The following is a 24,208-nucleotide window of genomic DNA, read 5'->3' as shown; positions in this document are numbered from 1 at the left end:
TCATCTCAGATCGCTATTTAAAATGAACGATATCGGACTATAACCACGCCCACTTTTTCGATATCGAAAATTTCGAAAAACCGAAAAAGTGCGATAACTCATTACAAAAGACAGATAAAGCGACGAAACTTGGTAGGTGGGTTGAACTTATGACGCAGAATAGAAAATTAGTAAGATTTTGGACAATGGGCGTGGCACCGCCCACTTTTACAAGAAGGTAATTTAAAAGTTTTGCAAGCTGTAATTTGGCAGTCGTTGAAGATATCATGATGAAATTTGGCAGGAACGTTACTACTATTACTCTATATGTGCTAAATAAAAATTAGCAAAATTGGATGAAGAACACGCCCACTTTTTAAAAAAAAATTTTTTTAAATTCAAATTTTAACAAAAAATTTAATATCTTTACTGTATATAAGTAAATTAAGTCAAAATTCAACTCCAGTAATGATATGATGCAACAAAATACAAAAATAAAAGAAAATTTCAAAATGGACGTGGCTCCGCCCATTTTCATTTAGTTTGTCTAGAATACTTTTATTGCCATAAGTCGAACAAAAATTTACCAATCCTTCTCAAATTTGGTAGGAGCATAGATTCTATGACGGTAACTGTTCTCTGTGAAAATGGGCGAAATCGGTGGAAGCCACGCCCAGTTTTTATACACAGTCCACCGTCTGTCCTTCCGCTCGGCCATTAACACAATAACTTGAGCAAAATCCGATATATCTTTACTAAACTTAGCCCACGTACTTACCTGAGCTCACTTTTCCTTGGTATAAAAAATGGGCGAAATCTGACCATAACCACGCCCACTTTATCGATATCGAAAATTACGAAAAATGAAAAAAATGCCATAATTCTATACCAAATACGAAAAAAGGGATGAAACATGGTAACTGGATTGGTTTATTGACACAAAATATAACTTTGGAAAAACCTTTGTAAAATGGGTGTGACACCTACCATATTAAGTAGAAGAAAATGAAAAAGTTCTACAAGGCGAAATCAACAGCCCTTGGAATCTTGGCAGGAATACTGTTAGTGGTATTGCATATATAAATAAATTAGCAGTACCCGACAGATGATTTTCTGGATCACCTGGTCCACATTTTGGTCGATATCGCGAGAACGCCTTCACATATACATCTAAGGGCCACTCGCTTTTAAAACCCTCATTAATACCTTTAATTTGATATCCATATCGTACAAAAACATACCAGAGTCACCCCTGTCCCACCCTAATGGCGATATCTCGAAAAGGCGTCCACCTATAGACCTAATGCCCCCTCCCTCTTAAAATGCTCAGTAACACCTTTCGTTTGATACCCATATCGTACAAATATTCTAGAGTCACCCCTGGCCCACCCTAATGGCGATATCTCGAAAAGGCATCCACCTATAGACCTAGTGTCCACTCCCTCTTAAAATGCTCAGTAACACCTTTCGTTTGATACCCATATCGTACAAACATTCTAGAGTCACCCCTGGCCCACCCTAATGGCGATATCTCGAAAAGGCGTCCACCTATAGACCTAATGCCCACTCCCTCTTAAAATGCTCAGTAACAGCTTTCGTTTGATACCCATATCGTACAAACATTCTAGAGTCACACCTGGCCCACCCTAATGGCGATATTTCGAAAAGGCGTCCACCTATAGAACTAAGGATTACTCCCTTTTAAAATACTCATTACCACCTTTCATTTGATACCCATATCGTACAAACACATTCTAGAGTCACCCTGGCCCACCCTAATGGCGATATCTCGAAAAGGCGTCCACCTATAGACCTAATGTCCACTCCCTCTTAAAATGCTCAGTAACACCTTTCGTTTGATACCCATATCGTACAAACATTCCAGAGTCACCCCTGGCCCACCCTAATGGCGATATCTCGAAAAGGCGTCCACCTATAGACCTAATGTCCACTCCCTCTTAAAATGCTTAGTAACACCTTTCGTTTGATACCCATATCGTACAAACATTCTAGAGTCACCCCTGTCCCACCCTAATGGCGATATCTCGAAAAGGCGTCCACCTATAGACCTAATGCCCACTCCCTCTTAAAATGCTCAGTAACACCTTTCGTTTGATACCCATATCGTACAAACATTCTAGAGTCACACCTGGCCCACCCTAATGGCGATATCTCGAAAAGACGTCCACCTATAGAACTAAGGATTACTCCCTTTTAAAATACTCATTACCACCTTTCATTTGATACCCATATCGTACAAACACATTCTAGAGTCACCCTGGCCCACCCTAATGGCGATATCTCGAAAAGGCGTCCACATATAGACCTAATGCCCACTCCCTCTTAAAATGCTCAGTAACACCTTTCGTTTGACACCCATACCGTACAAACATTCTAGAGTCACCCTTGGTCCAGCTTTATGGCGATATCTCGAAAAGGCGTCCACCTATAGAACTAAGGATTACTCCCTTTTAAAATACTCATTACCCCACCTTTCATTTGATACCCATATCGTACAAACACATTCTAGAGTCACCCTGGCCCACCCTAATGGCGATATCTCGAAAAGGCGTCCACCTATAGACCTAATGCCCACTCCCTCTTAAAATGCTCAGTAACACCTTTCGTTTGATACCCATATCGTACAAACATTCTAGAGTCACCCTTGGTCCACCTTTATGGCGATATCTCGAAAAGGCGTCAACCTATAGAACTAAGGATTACTCCCTTTTAAAATACTCCTTACCACCTTTCATTTGATACCCATATCGTACAAACACATTCTAGAGTCACCCCTGGCCCACCCTAATGGCGATATCTCGAAAAGGCGTCCACCTATAGACCTAATGCCCACTCCCTCTTAAAATGCTCAGTAACACCTTTCGTTTGATACCCATATCGTACAAACATTCTAGAGTCACCCCTGGCCCACCCTAATGGCGATATCTCGAAAGGGCGTCCACCTATAGACCTAATGCCCACTCCCTCTTAAAATGCTCAGTAACACCTTTCGTTTGATGCACATATCGTACAAACACATTCTAGAGTCACCCCTGGCCCACCCTAATGACGATATCTCGAAAAGGCGTCCACCTATAGACCTCATGCCCACTCCCTCTTAAAATGCTCAGTAACACCTTTCGTTTGATACCCATACCGTACAAACATTCTAGAGTCACCCCTGGCCCACCCTAATGGCGATATCTCGAAAAGGCGTCCACCTATAGACCTAATGCCCACTCCCTCTTAAAATGCTCAGTAACACCTTTCATTTGATTCCCATATCGTACAAACACATTCTAGAGACACCCCTGGTCCACCTTTATGGCGATATCTCGAAACGGCGTCCACCTATGGAACTAAGGATCACTCCTTTTCAAAATACTCATTAACAGCTTTCATTTGATACCCATATCGTACAAACACATTATAGAATCACCCCTGGTCCACCTTAATGGGGACATCTCGAAAAGGCGTCCACCGATAGACCTAAGGCCCACTCCCTCTTAAAATGCTCAGTAACACCTTTCATTTGATACCCATATCGTACAAACAAATTCTAGAGTCAGCCCTGGTCTACCTTTATGGCGATATCCCTAAATGGCGTTCATCCATAGAACTATGGCCTACTCTCTTAAAATACTCTTTAATACCTTTCATTTGATACACATGTTATACAACCACATTCCAGGGTTACCCCAGATTGATTTTCCTTATTTTGTCTCCATAGCTCTCAACTGAGTGTGTTATGTTCGGTTACACCCGAACTTAACCTTCCTTACTTGTTTTTGTTATTATTAAAGATTTTATATTGTTTTAAGTCTATTCTTATGAATTATATTTCCTTATTTTTATTCGTCCTATTACTATTTCCTATTCTTTTTGCTATTAACGTAAAGTTGTTATTTTTATCAATACTTTTAACTTTATAATGCCCTTTATATTTATTATCTAACTTATGAGAGTATTATCTAAAATTATGACCTCTAAAACGCGAGGTTTTCCTAACTAAGACATCTCAAACTTATATTTATTTCTTTCATATCATATTTCTAACAACTAATAAGGATAAATGATTTACATTTTCTTTTGTTTTCTAGATTATTCATATTAAACAAAAATTTCTTTATTTCATTTGAGTTCTTAAACATACAAAGTGTGAAATCTGTAACTAATTGTATAGACAATTGAGGAGTGTATTGGTAGCAGTTCAATTTATGTGCTAAAGAAAGGTACAGTGGATGCAATACAAAATTTTCATGTTTTTAAACATTCTTTTTATATTTGTTGTATTTTCCATGTTTTTGATCTTATATGTCATGCGATTCCTGCGGCGGCCACCAAGAAAGAATCGTCATCATATTTATGAAGAATTATTTAATTTTTTACCGGGATTTGTCACTTTCACTACCTCTAGGGTTAGTGCAATTATTAGATCTTAGAGAACTTGGGTACCTTTTTCTTTTTATTTTTAAATTTGCCTACTGCAATAAATATTTTATTATTTTTCACCAATTTGTCCCTCAGGACAACTGTGTTTTTCCTTATTTTCAAGTCCTAGATTGCCGGAATTTTTTAGCCTGGTCGAATATTGTCCTAAGTCAATAACTTCCTCAACAATCTGGTTGCTGGAAAGTTTCTCTACGCTACAATTTTTCTATGAAAACGGGCGCGACATGTCTTATTGTTACAAATTTATATAGCGCTATATATATATTTATGGCTTCTCTTGCGACTTTCCTTCATTTTTGTTGTTGTTGGTAGTATTATTATTTTATTTTTGAATTTTGCATACTTCCATAGACACAGAGTTTCTTTTCAAATATAATTTGAAAGAATTATTATTTTTGGTATACATTTTCTAACGTGATAGCCTTCGTGGTTGGTATTTCCATATGAACTACTGTCAATTTTTGCTATTGCTGTCTTGTCTTTAAAGATATCAGGAGCATTCAGAGAAATTATGCAAATCCTTGATTTGCTATTGAATTTAGGTAGGGCTAATGAAGCCGTTTTTACTGTCGATTGCGACATTTTTAGGGTTACTATTTAATTATTTGTTGCTCTTCCTCAGCTTTGGGTTTGGTTTTAAAGGGTTTAGGGTGCTAAATTTGAATATTAAATACGTGCTTGAACATTTTTCAACTGCTTATATTTAACTTTCATATAGATTTTGAGTATCGTAGCTAATGCAATGGTCAATAGCACGATAACGCAGATTAAAACTGCTAACCAGCATTTGAAATATGTGGAGCATTTTTCGTATTACATTCTTTTGGTGGTTCATATTTGACTATTCTATTTTCAGGGTTTTTCTCTTCAGAATTTTCCTTACTGACTTCGTATCCTGCTATACCTATTAGGATACCATTTAGTATGCTTTTCCACCTTGCCATTTAAAAAAAAAAATAACTAGTTATACTTTCTTTTGTTTTATTTTATTTTATTTATTTATTAAAAAGTATATATATATATTTTTTTTCGTACTATTACAATTTAATTTAATCCCTATTAGGGAAAACCATTCTAATCATCTTAACTATTTTTTCTTCCGTAGTTGTAAGATTTTTTTTACGTCTTCTAGTTTTGGTTCCCTATTCATCCCTATTAACTTCCATACTTTTCTAAACTGTTTAGTTCTTTTTCAAAGTTTCTAGTTTCTAATTCTAAAGCTGTAGTTTAATCCCTTTTAAGGGGGTTTTTTGAGAAATCCGTCGGCATTCTAATTTACTCAATAATAATTATAATTAAAATTTTTCTATCTCTTTTTTTTTTGTTTATTTTCTATTTCCTAATTCTTTTATTTGTTCTTTTAATTTTAGTCAATCTATTGTATTCGTAGTTAAATATAGGTTTCAGCTATTTTTTTTTTATAATTGTCTACCTCCCTGTTTCCTTTTTTGAATTTTTATTGGGGTGGGTATTTTAGGAGTTTCTTCCTTTTGATTAAGTTTATTCCGTCGCCGATACTCTTCTATAGTAATCGGTGTCCGTCCTTGCTTTACAGTTTTATGGTTTTTAAGGACTTCTTCAGAAATTTTTATAAATTCCTTTATTGTGTCTTCACACTCTATGAAATTCTTCCTCGTTTGTAATTTATTGATACCGAAGAAATAGCTGTAACTTTTTTTTTAATTTTAACAAAATATTTGAAATATATAAAAATTCTTTAAATTTTAACAAGGTAGCTTTTCAATTTGCTTTATTTATTATTTTTCTCATTTATCTCCTAATTTTTCCACAAAAAAAATGCCTAAGCAAAAATAAAAATTGTTGCTCTTGTTTAAGCGTCCGTGAGGCCGCCAAATTTATTGTAATATTTTATACTTATTTTATTTAACTATTTCTGGTCATTTGGTTCATTGCTGCCAGTCAAAGTTTGTTGCTATTTAAAATAATATGCCGCCAGTCGGGTCAAAATGTTTATTTTACGCTGCCAGTCATTCGTTACTGTGAGTGGAAAAATTTATTCCACCCTTATTATACGCATCCAACAGCATGGGTCAGCGTGGTATGGTATGAGGAAGCGCGGTTAATTGAGAATGATTCTGTCGTTTGGATCGATCGCAGGATCTTATTTAGTTGGCAAAAATATTCGGAAGGACTTTTGAAGACGTTAGTCTTTCTTTGGTTTGGATCAATCGCAGGATCCTATTTAACTGGTAAAAATAAGCTAAACTGGCGGGTTTTTCCTCCAGAATGGTCTTTTTAGCGATTTTGCTTATTAGCAAATTTTCCGCTAACTAATGACCAAACCTGGCAAGGATCGCCATGAGCTATGACAGAAAATAAAACAAGAACGCTACCACTTGAATGTGTGTGGTCAATATGTCAAATGCCTGGGTGTGAAGCGCATTTTGAGTAATGCTACACCTTCAACGATATCTGCATCAGTTGGGTGTCGTAGGGAGGGTGCAAATATTACGCCCTTGATTGTGTTTAAGGTTGGATGCAACTCTGTTATTATGGGGCAGACATTTACTAGGTTCTTTTCTCTAAGAAAGTTATTTGTCTGTATATCATTTTTAGTTAGCAGTAGCAAGTTTCCGTCCCGGATGAACGAAATTTGTTGCGGCGGTTGGGCACAAATATTTTCGATTGCTTTTGCAACGAGAAATATATTGTAGTTGTTAATAGGTTTATCTGGCACTGTACTCTTCATTGTTACATATTTAGGGCACTGCGTCTTGAATTGGGGGTTTTTTGGCCTATTAATGGGAACGAAGTAGTGCTATTAATGTTCACTGCACTTTTCTTTCTCTTCTAATTTGGAGATTTACAGGAACTATCTTTTGGATCAGGTAAAGAATAATAGTTTCCTCCAGAGGATGCCGACATCTTACACTAAAGGTAACTCTTCACCACTTACTTAATGCACCAGTAATTAAGGATAAGTAAGCCAACCACGTGCGAACGAAGTGTTAAAAGAGAATATAAAGAATAGTAGCAACAGCTAAACTGTTAATGAGAAAGCGATCGACTATGGCTGTTCTCTATGAGCACCGTTTGTCGACTGCATTTACAAATGTATTTTTTTGACTTCCTCTTGTCATTTGGTCCAAAGTAAAAAGCTGAATTGGTTTCTTGGTTGATACGCAAATATTTTTACTTAAAACTCATGGCGTTTTCCTTTCTGTAAATAGTGTCACTCTGCAGGCTTTTCTCTGCGTTCTCGTAAGTTTTCTCGCAAGTTCGTGTGTTCCTTTCACAAAATATTTCGCTTAGAATGAGAGAAGGGATCTGATAGGTGAGCTAGTTCAAAGAATAGAATTTAGGAGTGTGTCCTACATGTTGTGTATCGTTTATGCTAATTAAATACCGAATATCGAGAGCTTCCATCAAGTGCGAACATACCCTATTTCACAATTCACTTTATCTCTATCCAAATGACTTTGATTTTTCCAATAATTTTTTCCTTTCAAAAAACCAAAAAACGTTTTTTTTTTCAACATAGCGCGCAGGGGTTTCGTGATTCGCACCTAAACATATATATGTATATATATTTTTCTTTAATATACTCGGCTGATATTGGGATATATACGGGAACCGCTTTATAGTTGATATACATATATTATACGGTCTTTTATTAGCGCGAATTTCGATAATCGCATACACTTCGAAGCATCAACTTGTACTTGTCCAAGCAGAAAAAAAGAAAATGACCCAAGCAGATGAGAAGAGAATCAGACAGAGCATGGCGAATTTACGCCACAGTATTTATAATGACGGAGAAGTTGATGTTGTTGATTTGCTCCAATACGACATGGATGAAGAAGATCGCAAGCAAATCATGAGTGTCGTGGAAGGCTCCTTAAATCGTATACCAAATGCTTTTCGAAATTCTGTAATAAATAAATTTTTGTCGGAAAATCCGGAAACAACTGTAGACGTGCTTCCGGTGGAACAAGAGATAGAAGATAAGGAGATTGAAGAAATTTCCGATTTTGCTTTGGAATCAGTGAAAAGATCACGTTGGACCCTATTTCATAAGGAATTCCAAAGACAACAACAGGAAACATTTGGCAGAACATTCACCATTATAGATCCCGAAGCTTTTTGGATTTCAGTAAAGGAAAAAACTGGGTCGCATAATGATACAGTTCGTTTATATTCAATACAGAAATTGGGCAACGATATAAATAATGCATTATATACCATCTACAAATTGAATACATGTAAAATGAAGGAATTAAAAATATCAAGTTATGAGCATTTCAATATATTTAGTTGGACAGAGGATAAATTTCTTGCTAGACGACAAATGAAAGGTATTGCATGGGTTGATATATTTCGAAAATCTTTAACAGAGGAATGTTTGGATGCATTCAAGTTACGAAGTGATATAATGGAATTGGCGCGTCTAATTAAATTGATATTAATGAGTTTCTACCCGGATAACGATTACCTTGCATCGGAAACTTTAACTACGATATAGTAAGTGATGAATATACGCTTATTTCATGATGTTACTGGCGGTATTTTTTTTTTTACTTGCATATACATTCGCCATCGCTATATAACGAATCGATAAATATAACGATTTCGATTTTCAATACATTTTATTTTATCGATATTTGTTAATTTATTATCAGCTACTGTTGCTAAAAATAATAGAAGAATAGATGTTAACTGAGTTAGCGAAGGGCATATTCGTTATCGCAGGTGAGAAATCATATCGCATCGACAAAAGTTAGAGAATTCCAATGCTGTGGTGGAATTCACTTACATATAACGATACGATTTGACGAGATTATAACTCACGGTTTTTCGCTAACGCTAACGATTATTATTATTTTAAATGGAAGAGCGATTCTACAATTGATCGAAATTAGCTGAACTAAGTTTAAGAAAAATCGATAAAAAGTGGTTATTGAATACCAAAATCGTTATAAATACCTATTTACCAATATATCAATCTCGGAAGGAGTTAAAAAAGAAAGTGAGTTTCACTACTGATGTACTGCATGGAATCAAGGACTGTGTCGAGAGAAGTTGAGATGGATCTTGGTGTATTCGATAGAAAAGTTCTACGGAAGATTTATGAGACTGTCCGTAATATCGACGGGGAGTATCGAGGGAGACATAGTGATGAGCTTTACATATATATTGTAATGAATTTACTGCAAATCCTCTTATTTGCAACCTTCTGCTAAGTTCGAATCACTAAACTGTTGAATAAATAACTCCAATATTTAATAATGCAAAATGGCCTTTATTAAAGTACTTCACAATAAATACCTCTACTATTGCTCGACAGATAGCGTGCTTAATCAAAACTGGTTGTAGCGCCTCTACTATTGCTGCCTTTTATACTCTTTGATTTCCTCGTTGCATCTTCTAGGCGCTTTTATTCTAGAATCTACTAGTTGGTTATCTGTTATAATTATAACTACAGATGTACGTGTATAGCGCTCATACACGCGTGTGTTTGGGAGCGATACTTCCACAATTATAATTGCATATCTCAGATGAGATATCCGCATGTGGTTGTGCGTTGCTTCTCCGCTGCGTGTACGCACATATGTGTAGACCTAATGCTTGATTCGTTTATGTAGATACATAATGATTGATTTATGGATGTGCATAAAAATCACTCTTAGCATCGCCTTAGAGATGACAGTACCCCTTAGTGTTGCTAATATTCGTAACAATATAAATATAGTGCAGCAAATTAAAGCCAAAAAGTTTCGCTGGCTAGATCATGTTATGCAGATGGACGAAGACGATCCGATCGAAACCACAGTTTAGAAGCAGAAGTGGGTGGGAAGAGACAAGTGTAGGAAGACTTGGCCTCGCTTGGGGCTCCCAATAGGCGTCAGATATCACGAAATAGGGATAGTTGGCGGTATTAGTTATAAAGCCGCCAAAATCGCCCAGGCGGTTAAGCACAAATTTATGATAAGCGGATGCCATAACACTCTGTCAATCCTTGGTCAATTACGAGTCCCATTAACTCCGACAGAATTTATGTACTGGACCTGCAGTTTTTCAAAAAGAGGTGGTCGGCACCAGTTGGGGAAAATGATGGCGGAAGTAGCTGAACTGCTTTGGGCGGCCAGTTGTTGTAGTAGGATCGAAGAGTGTCGGGATGGCATCAGCTATGCCATGCTAAATCAAACTGCCGGTACTGCGGAAGCAGGGCGACGGAGCGCGTACGAGCCGCAGTGCTGGAGGAATGGAGTCGAAAGTTATGATTCAGAGACTATAAAAGTATACTTTTTGAGTTAGATATTTCCTTTAGCATCACAAGCATCACTCAGGGGGGTACTCTCTGAAACTAAAGTAGGGAAACTTGTTTAGGATGCTGGAACTCTCATTGAACATTTACACCACTTGGTAGGTGTCCAACTAGACACTGTAAGCCGATTCATGGGCTCAAGTGGGAAGAGCACCTTAAAGACACTTTAGTGGTTTCCTTTACAAACGCTACTGTTACGACTAGAGACGGAGCATCCAAGGAAATCTCGGTGGTCTTTGCAGTATTGCCTTTGGTGTGGAAGCTCGTTAACTAGGTCACAGAGAATATGTATTACCCTAGCAATATTCATGCTGCTCTCTAGGCTCGAAGATATCCTAACGAATTAAACGAGGCTCACAGCGGAGCTAAGCTGTCACCTCTTGCCAGCTGTTGAGACCTTTCTGTTCAGCGGTTGTGTCCAAGCTCCCAACTTAAGTATTGGGGCGTACTAAAAACAATCTTAGAGCGCACTGCCAATTAAGGGTCCATGCTGTGTGCCTTAATTAATTTCAAAAGCCCCTTCGCCATCCAACCTAACCTAACCTATACCGACTAAAAACAATGCAGTGAAATAACGCCAGCGAGCTTTGTCTCCATAATTTAAAGAAATCAATAATTGCAAACAAACAAACCTAATAATATAATTTTGCATTTTTATCTTATTTCTATTTACCAGTGATGCCTTCGCTCTATTGGGTATGCAGAATAAGCTCTTAGAAGAATTACAAGAAAGTATTGATTACTTTTGTCAGACAATCAATGAGCTAACGGCCGCTACAAAGAGGCGTAGAACTCATAATCAAGATATAATCAAAAACTTCTTAGAACTTGAGCTAATGGCGTCTTGGGGTTTGTTGATACTTGGAAATTTATGTATCACAATAGGGGTATTTACGTCAAGCTGATTATTAAGTTATTTGGCTAAGAATTACATATCTGTTGTTGTTTTTGTGCGAAAGTTTTGGGGAGCGCTGTCGCTTCGGATGGTCCTTTGCCGGATATAGATCCGGTACGTTCTAGTAACAAGCACCATTGAGGTACTAGACCGACCATTTCGGAAACGATTTAATATGATCACATGGCACCTTCTTGGCCATACCGCCCCCACCCCAGTTCCATGAGAAGCAGGCCAGAGCCTCGCCTGATTAATATGTGTATGATCATTCATATTTGTAACAGGATTCGCCTCGCGTAGGTGAGGTTACCAATTGGGTTGCGGAAGTTGTGAATTACGTTTATCAACCTCTTGAATCCATTGCTTTGTAAATATCAGAAGAAATATAATCACATAATCAAATATTCTTTCAATCGGGCTCTCGTGAATACCCAAATAAATACTACTTACTAACGTAGATCATGAACATTTTACTTTTATTTAATTAACAGTTAAAAATCCTCTCGAAAATCGTTACCAGATGAATTCGATAAAACAAAAAGTAGCGGATTGGCAGACCTATTTTGATATGAAGGAACGAAAGCTGGAAGAAGCACTGGCCAAAGCTACCACGAAAATGCAAAATGAGAGATCCTGCTATGAAAGTACTATGCAATGCATGTATAATACAATAGAGGTTCGTTTAAGTTAAGGAAATTTTTGGACGTTCAAGTAATATTACAAGGCAGTTGATACACACCAGAGGATCGACACGTCTAGAACATCAGTGGTTGGAAACTGTAACCACTCATCAAATACTCCCTCGTCAGCCCAGTACTTATAAACAGCTGTGAATGGCGAGCGTTGCTAAGGCTAGCATCTGAACACCCATACTCTGTTCAATTAATCGCTCGGCCAAATAGATTACCTCAGCACGCGGAATCAAAGCACCTGTTTTATATAGTGCTACACACTGCCCACGGGATTTCCAAATAAAAAGACTCAACCTGGAAATCAGATGGCTGGCAGATCAATATTAAGATGCATATTAGGAACAGCGGCCTCTCATACTGAGGTCAACTGTGAAGTCCTTGAAAATTTCCTTTCCCAGTTTTAGACCTTGCGTTCTTCCAAATTTATGAAAACGTGAAATAAGCAGATGCGACAAAAATTGGATATCCACGCTATTATGCTACCTTTGTCTACACCGTAAAATCTTAAATGTGACTTTCAATAGTGTTCTTATTACAGAAGCTTCTGGCTGGCAGCACGTAGAGTAGAGTAAGAAACATTTCTTACAATGTACAAGACGATGGACGAGTCGATTAGAGAAAACTGCTCGGAAGTGAAGGATACTGCATATGCATAACCGTTTCATCCTGCAAACTGCATTTTCTGCATGTACAGTCACTGAGGAGGACAAATTTTGCAGCCTCACGCTTTATTCGACGTTCCCTGGCTTGATTTATCACATGTAGCTCGTGTCTCCATTTTATTTCTGTAATACGAATTGGGATCTCTGCCACATACTACTGGAGAGCCACGTCCTCATTTGCCAAACACATAGTTATTTTTATTACCTTCTAGATGTTCGCTCCTCCATCATAAAACCACCATATACCTTGCGGATCTGGAATCCTTTTTAAAGGGCAGATACGGGACCATGTACTCTGACCACTTTATTAAATGAAGCCGTAGTATGGCCGAAGCCCCAAGATTTATTTATGGCAACTAGGTCCGTGGGTGAGATGTGCAGGATGACGATGTTGATGGGCATTAGCCGGATATAGATCTAGGTACTACCCCGACTTTCTCGGGAAAGATTTAATGTAATTACATTGAAAATCTAGGCCATACCGCCCCCACCTCCACTTCCCCGATATATTCATATTTTTAACAGGATTTCCCTCGGGTACTTCTGGTTGACAAATGGACTGCGGGAGCAGTGAATTTATAAAGTTTTGTAATGTGCTTATCAAACCCTTGTATCTCCTTTACAGTTACAACAACGACAAGCATTCCAGCATTCTTTCGCACGCATACACTTGTGGATAAGGCGAACCTCTCCTCCACAGGCAGGTTCCACAATTTACTGTGTAGTGTGGTTCTTAGAAGTATTATGATTTGTTTCTTCTGCAGGGCAACCCCTGGCAGCTAAAGGGTAGTCCAATGCTGGACCTTATGTTTTCTAGTGAACAAGACTAAATCGGTCTTTTCCATCCCAGGCATATACATTTGTTGTTCCTACTGGCGTGAGAAGCCAAAATCCGTATTAAAGTTACCCTTAATTTTACAATCCGCCCAACCCTGTTGTATGGAGAGTTTCTTCGCTTTTACTTTGCTCTTTACATTTTAATGGAAATGCACATTTAAGTTGTAATTATTATGTAATCCTTTTTTTTAGGACTACAAACAACGTATCGCCACAATATCCCTTGAGTATGATCAACGTTTCAATGATATAAACGAAAAGAATTCATTTTTGAGATCAAGTTTAGATAAAATGAAGATACGACGCGAGTTCATGGAAGCAGAAAGTATTTACATGAAACAAAGAGTTCGAGAAATATTAACCGCGAATGAGCAGTCGAAATTGTCATTGAGATTCTCGAAAAGAAGTCAATCGCATGCAAGTCTTTCTGGGAAGTCAAGACTAAAACAGAATAGTAGATACTTTTCTAAAAACTCAATTGTTTGAATCGGAAATCTTTTGTATTCCTTCAAACTTCATTATGTAATTGCGATTAGGATTGCAAACATATGTTGGAAATAAATTCAAGTGTATTTTTGAAAGAATAGTTTTATATACCGCCGAATGTATTGATGCCGCATATGAAAATTGAACAAAACTAAGCTATTACAATGTTCAAAATAACGCCAGCAACTAGTCAAGACTGGTCAAATAGTCCAATATCGTAAGATAGCCCATCGCCGGACCCTGTCTTTTTATTTCCCCCAAATCGTATATAAATCAAGCGCTCCGAACTTCTTTGTCATTGGACTTATCATTATTCACTAACCTCCTCTAATCGGGAACACACTATAAATGCTCATTACGCCCTGAGCGAATTCTTTCAAATGATACTTTGCCCTTCAGGACATTTCTAGAATAAGTGCTATTTGATATTATTGCCTTAATATTTACTACAGTTTTAAGTATGCGTCCTCCAGTATACCTGTTGCTTTTGTCACGGTTTTGATTTTCGCATGAAAGGCACTACAGTGATCTGAATGTTTGAAGGATCTGCTTGTATACTATAAAAAGTAGACCCTACCTATTCCTTTAATTTGGGACCGTCGGTATAGACATATACAGTAACATATACACTATTACGCCAACCGTCCATCTCTATTGTGGCTCAAAGATTTCTATCGAAGGGCGGAAACTGGACTATGTTTTGTGTTCGCTCTGCCTTAAAAAGTACTAAACTACTATGGATACGCCCCCATTAAGGCTCTCGTTGTGCTTATCATTGGTAATATGCATATCTCCTTAAGTGGTTTTAATTTAGACTGCTTTTGGATGACAGCTCTCCAAAAAAGGAACACATAGTGAAGGGTGAGCTTGACAATTCCCCTCTCTTCGCAGGCCTAGTCTATTTCGCAACAATATATTGTTGGATGTCAGATGCGCCAGCTTGAAGAATTCAAAAACATTTATGTATCTGCGACTTGGACACAGCGGCTGCAAGATCACAGTGTAACGAAGCCACAGTTTAAAAAAACGTCCGTGGGTGATTTATCCTGACTATGTCTGCGTATCGGTCGCAATCACGATACGATATGAATCGACCTATTCATGATTTCTTCTGCTATATACCTATATACCTATAGATATCCTAGCAAGCTGCAGCGGCCGCATTTGCTTATCGCATCTGCAACAGTTTACTGCGACATCTGGCAGCAAAAAGCAGCATAAATCACGGATCTGAGAAGAGCTGTAATGGCGATTCGTGGTAATCGTGGTTGTGAACTACAATTTGGCTCATATTGATCTGTTATCAGCAGTGGCGGATTTACGGGGGGCGGGGTGGGGGGTTTCGGATTATGATTTTAACCTTTTGAGGCAGAAAATGTGCGTTCTGGTGTTGCTGTCTAAACTGGTAGAACGGCTAATATGCGCAATATCTTATTTAAATGTTCGAAAGCATTTGGATTCACCATCTGAAATAAAATAAGATAAATAAGAAATATAGCATACAAATTTTGTAGGTAATCATCAAAATTGTACCCACCCCGAGTGTATCAAACACGTTTTTAAAATTCTGTCCATCCACTCGCCTTCTCCACATTTTGACTTCCATTGCAAACTCGGTTTTGGAACAATTCGTAACACTTTTATAAAATCCATGCAGTTTATGGCATTTTTCAGCGTTGTATTCATTTTTGGGGAACAAAACACCGAAATTTTCGAAAATCACTTGGTGTTTGATGTAACGGCTCTTGATATGAGTTATGAATGCATCAAGGAATGGAATATAGAATGCGATTCTATAATAATAGACGCTCTCAGTATCAACGTTGCATCTATTTAATTCATGTTTACTGATGCGTGGTTTCTTGTGTAGCGCAACTCTCTCAAGGCGTTGCCAGCGCAATATAGCTTAACCAACCCAATTGTCAACCTACCCGTGGCGGGTCCTGTCTCATTAACAGTTCTGGCCACCCCGAACCCCTGATGGATCAAGGGGGTGGGAGGGCGGTATGGCCTAGAAGGTTTCATGTGGTCATAACAAATCGTTTCCCGAGATGGTCGGGCTGGTACTTTATTGTGTTTGTTACCGGAACGTACCGGATCTGCATCCGGCAAAGAACCATCAACATCGAAAGCACTCCCCAAGGCCTTCGGGGCTATTATCGCTACAACAACAACAGCAACGTTTGGAATTGCACGCTAGAAATAGCAGCTTGAAACTGAGAAGCTTGTGCTGAAGTTTTGTCGTTTTTCCCTTCTGCTATTTCTTCAAAGGCTTCTAATATTGCTGGCTGAAGTTCAATGAAGGTGGATACCGCTTCATGACATTGGCCCATCTTGTTGGGCAGACGCTTTGCAATTTTTGTCTTCGACTTTCTTTTTATACCCAGCTGTACTTGTACACAGGGTATTATAACTTTGATTGGATAACTGTTGGCTGTACAGGTATAAAGGAAACGAGATAGATATGGACTTCCATATATCAAAATCATCAGGATCGAAAAAAAATTTGATTGAGCCATGTCCGTCTGTTCGTCCATCCGTTAACACGATAACTTGAGTAAATATTGAGATATCTTCACCAACTTTGGTACACGAGCTTATCTTGGCCCAGAATGGATTGGTATTGAAAATGGGAGAAATTGGATGATAACCATGCCCACTTTTTATATATATAACATTTTGGAAAACACAAAAAACCTGATTATTTAGTAAATAACACACCTAGAATGTTGAAATTTGAGGTGTGGACTGATATTGAGACTTTTGATAAAAATTAAAAAAAAATACTTATATTTAAGAATTCATGAGCTTAACACCGGCTTATAATAATTGAATTTCAATTATTATGTTTTTTCTAAGAGAAATTGAAAAGAAAGAAACATTTACTGGCATATTGCGATGGACCATTTCGAAAACCGCCAACGTAATCATCATCAGGCAGTTTTATAATGTTATCAAAGGTTTCACCGGGATTCGAACCGTGAATCACGTGGTCAAACTGCAGTAGCCTTTAACCACTAGGCCATCCTGCTGGTATTTGTTTTCATGCTTAAAGATCATGAATTCTTAAATATAAGTATAAACTGAACACACCATTAAACAAACATACATAAATTAAAAAAAAAAAAATTTTAAATGGGCGTGGCACCGCCCACTTTTGATAAGATCAATTTTACAAATATTATTAAACATAAATCAAAAATCGTTAAACCTATCGTAACAAAATTCGGCAGAGAAGTTACCTTTACTATAAGGAATGCTTTGAAGACAAATTAACGAAATCGGTTAAGGAACGCGCCCACTTTTATATAAAAGATTTTTAAAAGGGTCGTGGGCGAATAAAATAAGCTATATCTTTGCAAAAAGGGCTTTATATCAATGGTATTTCATTCCCAAGTGGATTTATATCAATAAATAGAAAAAACTTCACATTTTAAAAAATGGGCACCGCCCCTATTATGACTAAGCAATTTTCGATGTTTCTGGAGCCATCAGAACTCGAAGAAAAATTAGTTCAGAATAGAAGCATATGTATATGTATTATTGCGCAGCCTTGTAACACTATTAAGCACACAAAACAAACAACAGCAGCATTTCAAATGTACAGCTGGGTATGTAATATTCGGTTTCACCCCTTACATTCACTTCCTTACCTGTTGCATAATCGAAATTTTACGCGTGTTTTTCTCGAAAACTTGTTTTCGCACAATAAGATCGTTTCATGATTCCAGGTCACATATGCGCATGCGAATGTCAGTGACTGTGACGCAAAGTGTTACGGAGTAATACATAATCCGTTCCTTGATTTCCAGCGTCGACAGCAGTGGTGGCAATACCCCAGTCAGTGACGTGGCCCTGTTTACTAATTCCCTTGTCTTTCCTACAGCTGTATGATGTCGAGCAGAAAAGATATTATCCGAATGGGCTTGGGGTTTCCGCCTGTGGTATGAAGTATTTTTTTTAGTGCAGAACGTCATACAGTTTTATGCAACCCGGTGATTTAACATTGCGACAGTTTCTACTGCCTATGAAATTTAAGTAGTTGTCTCCAACTTTCACGCTTTGCGCCGCGGCGCCCCAAAACACGTCACGTCTTACCCTAACAGATTTATAAGAAAAATTCGCTCCTTACTCAAACATGGATGCCTTACTTTTCGAATCTGTTGTGCGTAGTCATTGTCATCTTTGATAAATTGAATGTCAAAAGTCATCGCGGCTGGGTGTTCAATGATAAAATTAGACAGCATACATGTTAACCATGCTGGCAGCTCCTTCGAGCTTTCTGCCGTTTTTGTTTAACAAACTCCGAAACCGCGCGCGCTGAGCATAGGCTTGTCTTATTTGGATAAGGGCAATGACCACAATATCAGCGTCATCAAGGGGTTCCCTCTACGTCCCTTTATTATTTTGGAGTTTTGTCTTTATTACTCGGAGCATCATTAATATGTTTTTTCTCCTCCAACAACTTAGCCATTGCGTTGATGTCCCTGTTTACTACTACTACTTGTCCATAGCGTTTGCTATAATCTCCTCGTCCCTTGGTTCGTAATCTCGGGGACAACCAAAGACGCCGTTTAACCTTCTTGTTACAAACACTAACTCACTTCAGTATTTCCGTTTTACAACTATCAAGCTACATGATATCTCAACATTTTGCGTTTCTCCGTCGCTGTGCTTTCATGATTTAGTAAGAGTTCATTTCCGGCTGGTTTTTTGACGTTCATATAAAATGATAAAGCCTATCATGGTTGTACGTGAAGAAATCAACAAGAAAATCGGCTCATATAAAAGCCCTTTAGAGAAGCAAGTCAACGCCATCGCGGTCAGCATGCCTCAGGGTTTAAAGTTGACGCACTTCCCCCATCTCGTCGCACTCTAAAACTCTCTTTAAAGCGCCCCTCTTCTCTGCACGGAGATTTTTCCTCAGACCGCTTCGGAAAACAAGAATTATTTACCGCTTTGTTCTTGTCATTCATCTGCTTTGCATCCAACTCCACTGTATCATGGACCGGCTACGGCTCACAAACTCTATTCAACTCTTAATGCTGACCGGTATAAGAGAGCTCTATTCCCGTCTCTGATCCTTTCTCTTCTGAATTCTATTTTTGTGCGAGCTCATCAGTAATCCGCCACTCTTTCAAAACAACCTCACTCCATTATTGCCTCGCTTTTCCGCTTCGAATCATCGCTGTCAGTGGTACATTAATCCCCGGTTTGTGATGTCTTCTCTCTTCATTATTTTCTTTACCTTAGTTGAGATTTGTTTAGATAACGAGCTGTTCGACTACCTACCCTACAAAGCGGGTGTAGCGTTCTAATAGTAAATAAGGCGAAAAATAATTGGTAGTGACAGATGTTGTTGTTGTTGCGATAAGGTTTCTCCCCGAAGGGAGTGTTATCGATGTGATGGTCCTTTGCCGGATATAGATTCGGTACTCTCCGCTAATACAGCACCATTAAGGTGCTAGCCCGATCATATCGGGAACGATTTATATGGCCACATTAAACCTTCAGACCATCCCTCACTCCCCATCAGGGGTCAGTACCTCTTCGGTGTTGGTTAGGCACCGTTACGTGCCGAAGAGACCTGGCTTCGGGAAGGCTATATAAATTAAATGGAGTAATAATAATATAGTAGACGCACGTTGAGGAAAACATCCCCAGGCAGGCGTGCGTCACTCTATCTCAACTTCGATCTGGATACTGTAATAGGTTAAAATCTAACTTATCCAGAGTCAACCCCCAATATACCCAATATTTCTCGCTTGTAATGTGTTCCTACATGACACCAACCATCTTTTCCGTTTCAATGTGGAAATAACGCCTCTAACACACATATCTCTTTAGTTCAACCCTATTGAAACTGTAAGATTCCTCGGACTCCTGGCAGAATTTATAAGAGGTAATTTGTGAGTGACCGCACCTATTGTGTAGGGTAAACAGCCAACAACTTAATGTCAAATATTTAAATCAGCTAATATGCTACCCTATTACAAAAATAGTCTAAATGTTTATCAACACATAAAAAGGCAATTGATAATTCTTGCTGACATAGCCATTCACACGATCTAATACAGGTGTGTGTACAACACACAACCAAACAAATTTGCATTCAAGCAAATTTGCGAACGTTGCATTTCCCACAGAAGTCACAACTCAACACAGGTGTGTAGGTACATATTTTGTATCGAGTTGTATGTAGGTATGCAAGTATGTATGCTTAAGGTAAATATGCATGTAAGTATTTATGCTTAAATATAAATATGTATGTAAGAATATGTTTAGAATAATTTAGTATAAATAAGCTGACAATATTTGAATAAAAATTCAATTCAGCAATTCGCACATTGATGTCTAATCAGACACAACCCATTTCCTTGCGTTTAATCTTTTACAATTGGATGAGGCGAAGCACTGATACAACAACATCAACATCAGGAAGGCACCGTTCAAATGCAGTTGAATATACCCCCTCGTGGAAAATCATGCTATAAGCACGCTTCGCTAAACAGTACAGGATGTTTGGGTTTTATCTTGCCTGCCTTATACTTCAGTTTCATATTGTATGTTTCATTTTTATATATTTCACTTATCACAATTTTAAATAATTTTGTTTATTTTTGTAGTGACAGAAGAAAATAATCTTTGAGGTGCTATAATCGCTTTATATTTTATACAAAGAGATACAGAAATATTCGACGTATCTCGAGCTAAACTTGAATTACGAAATAAGAAAATTAACATGTCTGAGCATGAGGGAGTTTCGCATTATTCAAATGCAGCCATTTTGAATGAAGATACACCAAAACGACGAAGCACATATCGACAGGGATCTTCACAATCCATTCATTTGTATGGGCATTCAGGATCAACAAGTGAAATTGTTGGGAGCTTAAGTACATTACGTGATTTAAATGATTCATACATTTCCCATGAGCGTATGTCTAAGGAACAAATACCAATCGAACCACCACCAACAAAACGAGTCTATAATATACGGAAACATTTCCAATTCATAAGACGACTGGCTATTGAGCAAGCATTTATAAATACGCAGCGGAATCTGTCGCTTTATCTCACAACTATGGTTTGCTTCAAATCAAAATTTGGAAAAGTTGAAATCCCACATAATATGTTCAGTTGGTCTGTGGAGGATTTCCATAATAGGCGTCAGGTCAAGAATACAGCTTGGATAGATTTATTTTTAAGACAATTATCAAAAGAGTGCATTGAGGTAAAGAAATTGCAAGTGGATATAAAACAGATAATGAAATATACGTCATTGATACATGATGGGTTCCGTGACCATGATAAAAATGTTTTAACAATACTACAGTAAGTTTAAAAAGTTAATAAATATATTAATTATATGTAATTTTTTCGTAAAGAGGATCGTAAAGTTTTTATCAAAGACCTTCGTTAACATTAAGCAGAATATGGCTTTGCCCGGACAGAAACAAAACAGATTCAACTCTACTACGTTAGAGAAATAGTTAAGCCTAATCCGCACATTATCATTAAACACTTACTATGAATATACACCATCTAACCCTTGAATAGGAAGAAAACAGACTACCAAGGGAGACACGAGTCACTCTGGCCCAAGTTCGTTCTCGATATCGTAGCAGGTTAATTCTTACTTGTCCAGAATCAACTCCGTTATGTATGTCCTGGATGCGATGTGTCCCCACATGACAGCAACCATCTTTTAAATTGTAATGTGGAACCTTCGCCTCTAACAGAAATATCTCAATTGAAACTGCTAGTTTCCGTGGACTCCCGTTACAGGGCTTTGATGAAGATTTGCGAATGGAGCGAAGCACTGTTAAAACAACAACAACAGAAACAGAAACAGTTGGAAAAAGACTTGATATCTTTAAGTGCTCCCAATACTGACCTATTTTTTCTTAAGGAACAGACAAACCCCTCTAAATATAGCAACTCGCGCCAGTCATCCCCGTTTCATGTTAGCTGAAATTTATTAGCAGCACCTACCAACTCAGTGGAGGTCTTTTTCTTATTCTTCCTCTAGTAAAAGTGCTTCGCCCCATTCAATAACTGCGATCATTCACAAATTGTCATCGTAATTTCAGTAGATATGGACATTTGTATAGAAGAGGGTTAGAGGCTTTGTTTCCGTATTGCAATTAAAAAGATGATTGGTATCATATAAGATACATTAAATGCAGTAAAATTTATTGTATGTCGGGGTTGATTCCGCAGATTGAAGTTATGCCAATGTAACGCGTTACTTATTGGGGATTCTGTTTTCTTCAACTGCGAGTTTTGGGTGTTGTATACTGAGAATGGTGTTGTTGAAAGATTTATCGGCATAGAACTTTACCGACTCATAGTGGATGAGGCTGAAGGCCTGTTTGCGCTCATCAGATTCAAACGGCTGAGCTCTTATTCGCCAGTTTTCTTCATGGAACCCCGCCTTCCACCTCTCTTCTCTTCAATGAGATGTCTGTTAGGATGGCCAGGTTTCTAAGTATTTATCATAAACTTTCTTGTTTTTGTCGTATCGACCTATTGACAAAGGATTCCAGGTTCGATTCGAGCTCAAGTACAGAACAATAATTTTTATGAAAACTATTGTTTCTTTAACTTTTGTTCTACAACTTCTTTGGTGGCGATGGTGAAGCACTGTGTTTATGCTTATATGCGCGTCTGTTGGCCTGCCGTTTGGGTTTGTCAACCGAGGAATAGTGGCGATCTTCATCTTCCCTTGCTTTTGAAGACGGGGTGGAAAGGAGTACTTTCTGGACCGGAGCGTTTGCATCCATTCGTTTGAACATTATCCGGTCAGTGGAGCCTCTTATTCGCTGTACTATGTTCACTTTAAATTTCTTTCGATACACACCTCTGGCATCACGGGTGGGACCACAAATGTTTTTGGTTGTCACTCATGATGGCGATAGTATTTATCTTTATTGTATATATTTACAGCGAGTCATTTACAGCAAGACGAATTTTGTACCAGGTGTTGTTATCCCAACAGCTGATTGCTTATTCTTGATTATTTTCCATACAAAGCCTTGTACTACAACATGTCCGTTAATCGCGAATTCAACCAATTCGCCGTGCAGAAGAATTTCAAGTCACAAGAAAATTTTCATTGATTGCGATTAACGGACATATTGTAGTACAAGGCTTTGTATGGAAAATAATCAAGAGGAAGCAATCAGCTGCTATGATAACACCTGGTACTGAATTCGCCTTGACACAAGATGATGGCAAAGCGAATTCTACCCTATTCGCCGTGCAGAAGAATGTCAAATCAAAAATAAATTAATGTTGATTTCGATTAATTGACATCTTCTTGTACCAATGCGTTGCTTGGAAATTATCAAGATGAAGCAATCAGCTGATGGGATAACTGGATTCGCTTTGGTTTCGAATTTATAACTGTTTCTTTTTCTCATGCTAGCAAGAACTACCACCGGTCACCTTAAGGCATATTTTTGCCCCTTTGTATCCAGTCCAGAGCGGATATTTTCGCTTGAAGCGATAGTAAGATGATTATGGACCTTCCATTTTCTTCTGTTTCTCTACTCACAGCAAATATATTTGTTCTTTAAGTGAAGTCGGCATAAAATCTAAGGATATTAAAGACAGTAAAACATAGCGCTCAATCAACGACAAATCATTTTCTTTAAGGTTCACCTATGAATTTCTAAACATCGCTGATTCACTGGTAAATAATTATAATGAAAATGTGCGGGAATTGGAAAATTTAGCCTCAAATTATCAAGGACATACATTCAAAAAAACCGAGGAAGAAGTACGTCGTAATAAGATAAATCAACTAGAATATATACTCTTTGAGAGCAATGGTAAGAAGTTTGTCTAAGCCATCAAGTACAGCACATCTCAGCAAAAGTCATGATTTATATGGATTTGAAATTGAGTATTTTTA

General features: G+C 37.9%; 1 protein-coding gene across 1 annotated transcript; it reads left to right on the top strand.

Moving 5' to 3' along the window:
- Positions 1 to 8,137: 8,137 nt before the first annotated feature.
- Positions 8,138 to 14,289, top strand: LOC137240095 (uncharacterized). Its single transcript, XM_067766016.1, has 4 exons — positions 8,138 to 8,913; positions 11,394 to 11,566; positions 12,104 to 12,288; positions 13,996 to 14,289. The coding sequence occupies exons 1-4, from the start codon at positions 8,138 to 8,140 to the stop codon at positions 14,287 to 14,289; spliced, it is 1,428 nt and encodes a 475-aa protein (XP_067622117.1).
- Positions 14,290 to 24,208: the final 9,919 nt, after the last annotated feature.

This window comes from Eurosta solidaginis, chromosome 2 (assembly GCF_040869045.1).
Source record: "Eurosta solidaginis isolate ZX-2024a chromosome 2, ASM4086904v1, whole genome shotgun sequence".
NCBI classification, from domain to species: domain Eukaryota; kingdom Metazoa; phylum Arthropoda; class Insecta; order Diptera; family Tephritidae; genus Eurosta; species Eurosta solidaginis.
This window is presented reverse-complemented; position numbering and strand designations above follow the sequence as displayed.